Here is a 7647-nt window from a genome sequence, read left to right as displayed (position 1 = left end):
CAGCTTCAGCATCCATCAGGATCAGGAAAAGACAAGGACAATTGGCTCACCTCGTTCCACAGCTCCTCCTTCACCTTCTCTTCAAAGCCTGCCTGGATACAGAAGGGGCTTCTCCCTCCTTCAGCCTGTAAAACGCCTGTGTGATTCCTGACAGCAAAAGGGTTCCGTCCTGAGGCTGTTACACTGCTGCTCTCCGGGAGGTAGCTGAGAAAGGGTGGTCCTCAGCTGTGCCGGCATCCCAGAGCTTCAGAAGAAAGAACAGCAGCTGTCTTCCTGGTGCCAGCTGAGGATTCTCTCGATGTCTTCTGTGTCTGTCTGTCACCTGGGCAGGGGTTTGCATCACCTGGGCAGTTGTTACTTTTCTTCCATTTCCTGAATAAAGTGCAACATTTTCTGTGACGGGATCAATATTGTCTTCCTTTGAAAATCTGCTTGTTGGCAAGATCATATCACCCTTTTGGGTTTCTTGCTATTTTTCTTTGTTCCAAAGCTCACGTCTCACAATCAGTGTTATCTGGGTTTGGGGCCATATCAAACATTATTTCTACGTCGTATCCAATCCATTTTGTTTTCCTCATTTATTGTTTGATTGATTTAGTCACAAACTGTCTAACTCCTCAAGATTTCAATCTCTCTACTACAAAGTGGGTAAAGTCCTTTTGACAATCCCAGCGTGTCTTCGGCATGAAATTGAACGGTAAATTAGTTGCCCCAACGCCAGACACATATTAGCACTCGGTAAGGCATCAGAGCATCCTTGTCTCCGTCATCATCAACAACCTCATCGTCACCCTCACCGTCACCACGACCACGTTTGCTGCAGCAGGAAAGGGGCTCAGACATAACCAGGGTAGGAAAGAAGAAGATTCTGAAACTTTATTACTCTCTCATATTCTGTTGTTCTCTTTTTTTCTGAAGTACTCTATTTTTTATGTGATGTTGCAGATGAAGAGCTTTTCGGGGAGTAGTGGAGTATTCTTCATAAAATCATAGGCGTTCTGAAACCATGGGGAGCACAGAAGGAAGACAAGTAATACGGGTCTTTACAAGGGAAAGTGCTGCCTCCTCTCCATGTGAACCACCTGCTCTTCTCACTCCCACCACCCGCCAAATTTCAGGGTCCCGTCTTGTATGTTCACCTCTGTAATTCCTTACCTCAAGGTTCTGACCCCATGTTTGAAGAATATTGGGGTGTACATCTTTGTATAGATTGCGAAGCTACTGTTGATATGTAGCTTGTTTTCTAAGTGCTGAGCCTACCAGTCAGCTAAGCTGTGGAGACAGGGATACGTTCTTTATATGTATCCTTTCTGTCTTCCTGAGTTTCCACACACAGAAGAGTTACTTGAGATCACACACACACACACACACACTCCCTGATAAATGTAGCATTATTCAAAAAGCGACAAAGTCTTCCTCTCAAATCCTAGTATCTTTAGTCATTTTAAAATTAAGCGGATCTTCCTCTGTCGAAATTCTCCAATCAAATCATATATCCGGCAAGGTGTTAATTTCTAAAAATATAAAGAACTCATACGACTCAACAACGAAAAAGTGAACAACCGTATCGACAAATGGACAGAGGATCTGAACAGACATTTCCCCAAAGAATATATACAGATGCCCAACAGGCACATGAAAACATGTTCAACATCACTAATTATTAGAGAAATGCAGATCAAAACTACACGGAGATCTTACCTCTCACTTGTCAGAACGGCTATAATTGACAAGACAAGAAATAAGAAGTGTTGGAGAGGATGTGGAGAAGAGGGTACCCTTATACACTGCTGGTTGTCTTTTCATTTTCTTGATGATTTCCTTTGGTGTGGATAACATTTTTAGTTTCACCTAGTCTCACCTGTTTATTTTTACCTTCGTGGGTTGTACTTTTAGTGTCATGTCTATAAAATCATTGCCAAGACTGATGTCAAGAAGCTTTTCTCAAATTTTCCTCTAGGTGTTTTATGATTTTAGGTCTTACATTGAAATCTTTAATCCATTTTGAGTTAATTGTCGTGAGTGGCGCAAGATAGGGATTCAGTTGTATTCTTTGGCATGTGGCTGTCCAGTTTTCTCAACACCATTTATTGAAGAGATGATCCTTTCCCCGTTCTATGTTCTTGGCATCCTTGTCAAGGATTAGTTGACTGTATATGCTTGGTTTATGTCTGCCCTCCCCGTGTGTTCCAGTGGTCTATGTGTCTGTTTTGATGCCAGTACCATAGATTTTTGTTACTATAGCTTTCTAATATAGTTTGAAATCAGGATGTGTGATACCTCCAGCTTTGTTCTCCTCCCTCAAGATTGCTTTGGCTATTTGAGATCTTTTGTGGTTCCAAACAAATTTTGGGGTTCTGTTTTCTATTTCTGTGGACAAAGCCAGTGGAATTTATCGGAATTGTATTGAATCATTCAATCACTTTGGGTAGTATGAACATTTTAACAATATTAATTCTTCCAATCTTTGAACACTGGATATCTTTCCATTTATTTGTGTCTTCCTCAGATTCCTTCCTCCTGTCTAATCGTGTTCAGTGTCCAGGTCGTTCACGTCCGTTGTTAAGTTTATCCGTAGGTAGTGGTTTGTTTTCCATGCTATTGTAAATGGCATTGTTCTTTAGTTCCCTTTTTGAAAGTTTGTTTTAAGTGTACAGAAACACCACTGGCGTTTGTATATTGAATTGGTAAGTTTTCTAATTTGTTCATTAGTTCTAAGAGGTTCTCGGTGGAGTCTACAGGGTTTTATAGAAGATTTACCTAAGATGTATAAAGGATTATGTCATCTGCAGTCAGAGGCCATTTTCCTTCTTCCTTTCCAATTTGGCGAACTTGGATTTCTTTTTCTTGCCTAATCGTTGTGTCTAGATCTTTCAGTACGATATTGAAGAGTAGGGAGAGTGGAAAACCCTGACTTGTTCCTGATCTTAGAGGAAAAGCTTTCAGATTTCAGGATTAAGCATGATGTTTTCCGTGGGCTTGTCATATACGGCCTTTTTTATGCTATGGTACATTCCTTCTCTACGGAATTCGTGGAGAGTTCTTGTCAGGAAAGGATGTTGCATTTTGTCAAACGCTTTTTCTGCATCCATTGAGATGATCGTATGATTTTTATTCTTCATTCTGGTAAAGTGAAGTGTCACAGTTGTTGATTTGTGCTTGACGAACCATCCTGGCATCCCAGGAATCAATCCGGCGTGAGCATGCTGTGTGATCCCTTTTTCGTGACGTTGAATTCTGTTTGCTAGTATTGAGGAAGGATAAGGGAGAGTGAGCTTTACACGCAGAAATAAAAGCAGAAGGTAGAAATTTAAGGGGTCTTGCAGTTACCATTTCTCTAAGAATATCAGGAATATCTCACAATAAATAATTCCTGGCTCTTTATGTCTATTTCTTCCTTATTGTGTTGTAGAATTTTGATTTGCAGGGGCTATTTTGTTCAATGGCATATAACACATAGTGGTAAAATGTGAGATAAAACTTTGTGTTATGAGTTGGGGAAAATTTTCTTCTTTCCTATAGTTTTTCTCATAGTAATGAATCACGGAAAACTCTTAGCAATTTATGGACTGGAGATATTGAATTGAACATGGGCCTATCTGACTCGTAATGTGCATAAAGCGAAGCTCTTTAGATATGTAGACAGATGATACACAGATAGATAGATAGATAGCTAGCTAGCTAGCTAGCTAGACAGATGATAGATAGACAGACAGACAGACACGTGGTGTTTGTCTTTGTTTGTGTATCCTGTCTTCTATGTCTCAGGCCTCAGATGTTGAATCTTGATGAATGTTGGTCGATAGATGCCGTTGTTCATGTTGTGGCAGCTGTTCATGTAGCTGATCTTGAGGAACTCTGAGTGTTCAAGTTGACGTCTGACACCTACAAAGTGACTTCTGCCTTACATGTTTGGGGCACTAGAGCTGCCATGACTTTGCTTCCTAGACTTTCATGATTAGCACCTTTTATGACAAGGATGTCCTCAGCGGCAGAGTTTCAAGATGCAACCGAGACTGGATTACCTGAAACTGCAATCCCATCTGAGCAGCTAATTCTCAAACTTTGGATGACAGAAACCAGACAGTTCTCTCAGAATATGTGCTTAGATGGGAGCGAGGCTGTGGAGAGTAGTGAGTGACCTGCTGAGGAAAGTCCCTTCTCTATCCCCCCTGAAATAGTCCACGTGAGCCGTTTAGTGATGACACTGTTTGTAGACACCCGGCCTAAAGGTGCTGAATGGATGGCTCTGGCCCTGCAACGTCACGGCTGAAGGGCAATCTTGATCAAAAGCTCTTCCTCACGGGCGGGAACAATCACGGTTCTCGGGACCTAACCTGTGTACCTGAGGGGATGTGATGCTGGGTTGATTGAGGGAACCTTTACTCTTCCGGAGCATAGCTGGTGACTGCTTCAGGGGTGTTGAGTGTCTCTTCTTCCTCTTCCTCCTCATTCTCTTCTGCTTTGTCTTTTTCCAATTATAAAACCACATTCTTCAAAAGCTTCCTGATGACATGGCCAAGGCAATGAGGCTCGAGTAACATCACTTTTAATGTCCACTACTCAGCATTTAGTCAGCACCGCTGACTGCAGGATGAGTTAACAAAGATATGAAAGGACTAATCACTAAATGCATGGATCTCATCTCCTGAGTGACTGATATGTACCAAATGGGACAGAGAAGAGAGACTTTGAAGCACCCCGAGTGTCCCTCAACTGATGAGTGGAGAAAGGAGATGGGGCAATATATATGTATACACTGGAATACTACTCAGCCCTAAAAACAGACGTAATCATCCCACCTGCTACAACATAGATGGACATCAGGTGGTCTGCTGTTAAGGGAAATAAACCAGACAGAGAAAGACAAACACTGCATGATTTCACTCATATGTGGAAGATATACAAACACGTGGATGAAGAGAACAGATTAGTGGTTCCCTGAGGGGAAGAGGGTTGGATGTTGGGTGAAAGGGATAAAGGGGCACATTTGTACGGTGATGGAAAAAAACGAGACCATTGGTGGTGAGCACGATGTAGTCTATAGAGAAATTGATACATAATAATGTACTCCTGACATTTCGGAATGTTATATACCGTTACGACCTCAATAAAATAAACGAAAAATATAAAAGAGGAATACATTGGGGAGCGAGAGGATAATGTGGCAAGACGAGGGGCCTGGGGACCTTCAGAAAAAGACAGAGAATGAACACACAGATGCAGTTTAAAAATTAGTGTCTTTTAAAGACCTGAAGCGTGTTTGGAAAGAGAGCGGGAGAAAGCAAACATATAAGATCAGCCTAAGTTCATATTTTCCCCTAGATTTCAGATTTTAACGCTCTGATCCTCCGAATTACAATATGTGCTGCTGTGGTCCTAGTGAACTCCATGTTCCAGATTGGTACAGATTTATAAAGGCCACCAGAAGCAGCTTTATGTCCTCCAAGTGAAGGACCAAAGCGCTGAAAATGGGACCCTGGAGGTCAACGTTACTGAATGTTTCCAAGAATTATTATGGGAAGGCTATTGAGATGATCTGCAGCCTTATCTCAGCCCATTTTAGAAGAAGAAGGAGACTAGATTTGCAAGCCACAGAACCAGGGAAATGCGTTATAAGAAGGACTTGGGTTAAAGAGAAAGGTGTGACCAGATAGCCAGGCTCTGTTCAAGCCAGCGGGTACAGCAAAATGGCAGCCAGCTAAAGTGGAACAGGGCTGGCGGTTGATGATTCAGGGAAGGTGAAGGTTAGGAAAGGGTCATCTTCCCTAATCAAGAGAGAGACCCTTTGACCACCAGTTAGAGAATCCCCCAAATTCTCCGCCTGCCCTAACTCACTGAAACTGAGAGGTGAGGTAGGACCTCCGTGACTCATGAGCACTTAACCCAGGGAGGAGATCTGGGAGCAGCATATTTCCTGTTTCCAGTGTCCCTGTTGAGCCAGTTATGGACGCATTTGCATTTTGGTTGGGAAATTATTGGACAGGCCAATTTTAGGCAGCTCCACTTCCCCCTGGGTGGGGCGTCCAGCCCTATAAAGAGGTCCTCTGCTGCACGACTGCCATCCGCCTGGGACTCAAGTCCTGATCTACTTTGGAGAACCTACCTGGTAAGTCTGATTTCTTGAGTTCATCTGTTTTTTGGTGCTCTCAAATGTTGAAGTTAGTCTGGAGACAGCAAGTTTGGTGGCTCCAAAGGCATGGCCGTGGGTTTGATGCTACTTAGGTGATAGAAACTTAGACTTGGGGCACAATGGTATCCTGTTTTCACTTGTCTTCTGGTAGATAGTTTGATGTCCTGTATGGAAAAGAAATTAACAGGGAAGGTATGATATAAAGAAGAGGGAAGACCAAAGTATTTTTCTCTCTTCTCTATCTTTTTGGTGTCCCTTTCCCTCTGCTGAGATTTCGAAGGCTTGTGTCTCAGAAGGTGTAAGGCCCTTGCCTTCTTCCTGACGGCCGTTTGCTCGGTACCTAAGTCAGCCTATTGGGCCCTCAGGGGAGATCACGATGATAGCAATTGCCAGTAAGCTTGCCCAGGATTTCAGAACTTGTGACGACCTTTCTTGAAGATGTTATTTTCATACAAATAACGTGACTTGGTTCTTTCAAGCAGAGATATTTTCTGGGAAAATATCATATGAGGAAAGACATGGTTTTCTCAGGACTGGTGAAGCAAATTGCTAAAGAGGAAGGGGGACGCTGGAAAGTGCTAAAAAGGGAGTTCAGAGATGGCAGCATGATCTTGGAGGTGGAGAGGGAGCGTCTCTTCATACTATATAATCCTTGTAGTAGAAGAGAAATCTCTCTCTATACGAGTCCCTTCTTGTGAACACTGTCTATAATTTCTTTCAGATACTGAGACTCCAGCAAGATGTCTTATCAACAGCAGCAGTGTAAGCAGCCCTGCCAGCCACCTCCTGTGTTTCCACCTAAGTGCCCAGAGCCATGCCCACCGCCAAAGTGCCCCGAGCCGTGCCCACCCCCAAAGTGCCCCGAGCCGTGCCCACCTCAGCAGTGCCAGCAGAAATGCCCTCCTGTGCAACCCCCTCCACCATGCCAGCAGAAGTGCCCACCCAAGAGCAAGTGACAGCTTCAGCATCCATCAGGATCAGGAAAAGACAAGGACAATTGGCTCACCTCGTTCCACAGCTCCTCCTTCACCTTCTCTTCAAAGCCTGCCTGGATACAGAAGGGGCTTCTCCCTCCTTCAGCCTGTAAAACGCCTGTGTGATTCCTGACAGCAAAAGGGTTCCGTCCTGAGGCTGTTACACTGCTGCTCTCCGGGAGGTAGCTGAGAAAGGGTGGTCCTCAGCTGTGCCGGCATCCCAGAGCTTCAGAAGAAAGAACAGCAGCTGTCTTCCTGGTGCCAGCTGAGGATTCTCTCGATGTCTTCTGTGTCTGTCTGTCACCTGGGCAGGGGTTTGCATCACCTGGGCAGTTGTTACTTTTCTTCCATTTCCTGAATAAAGTGCAACATTTTCTGTGACGGGATCAATATTGTCTTCCTTTGAAAATCTGCTTGTTGGCAAGATCATATCACCCTTTTGGGTTTCTTGCTATTTTTCTTTGTTCCAAAGCTCACGTCTCACAATCAGTGTTATCTGGGTTTGGGGCCATATCAAACATTATTTCTACATCGTATCCA

The 7647-nt window shown here is 43.5% G+C and overlaps 1 protein-coding gene across 1 annotated transcript; it reads left to right on the top strand.

Annotated features, from left to right (window-relative positions):
* Positions 1 to 6873: 6873 nt before the first annotated feature.
* LOC131402863 (small proline-rich protein 2E) lies at positions 6874 to 7089 on the top strand. The gene has a single exon (XM_058537369.1). It carries the CDS (start codon positions 6874 to 6876, stop codon positions 7087 to 7089), a length of 216 nt encoding a protein of 71 aa, XP_058393352.1.
* Positions 7090 to 7647: the final 558 nt, after the last annotated feature.

This window comes from Diceros bicornis, chromosome 4 (assembly GCF_020826845.1).
Source record: "Diceros bicornis minor isolate mBicDic1 chromosome 4, mDicBic1.mat.cur, whole genome shotgun sequence".
Taxonomy (NCBI): domain Eukaryota; kingdom Metazoa; phylum Chordata; class Mammalia; order Perissodactyla; family Rhinocerotidae; genus Diceros; species Diceros bicornis.
The sequence above is the reverse complement of the archived record's forward strand: the minus strand, read 5'-3'. Positions and strand labels throughout refer to the sequence as shown.

Excerpts from the sequence above, each read along its gene's own strand:
- LOC131402863 (XM_058537369.1), top strand. The coding sequence starts at position 6,874 with ATGTCTTATCAACAGCAGCAGTGTAAGCAGCCCTGCCAGCCACCTCCT.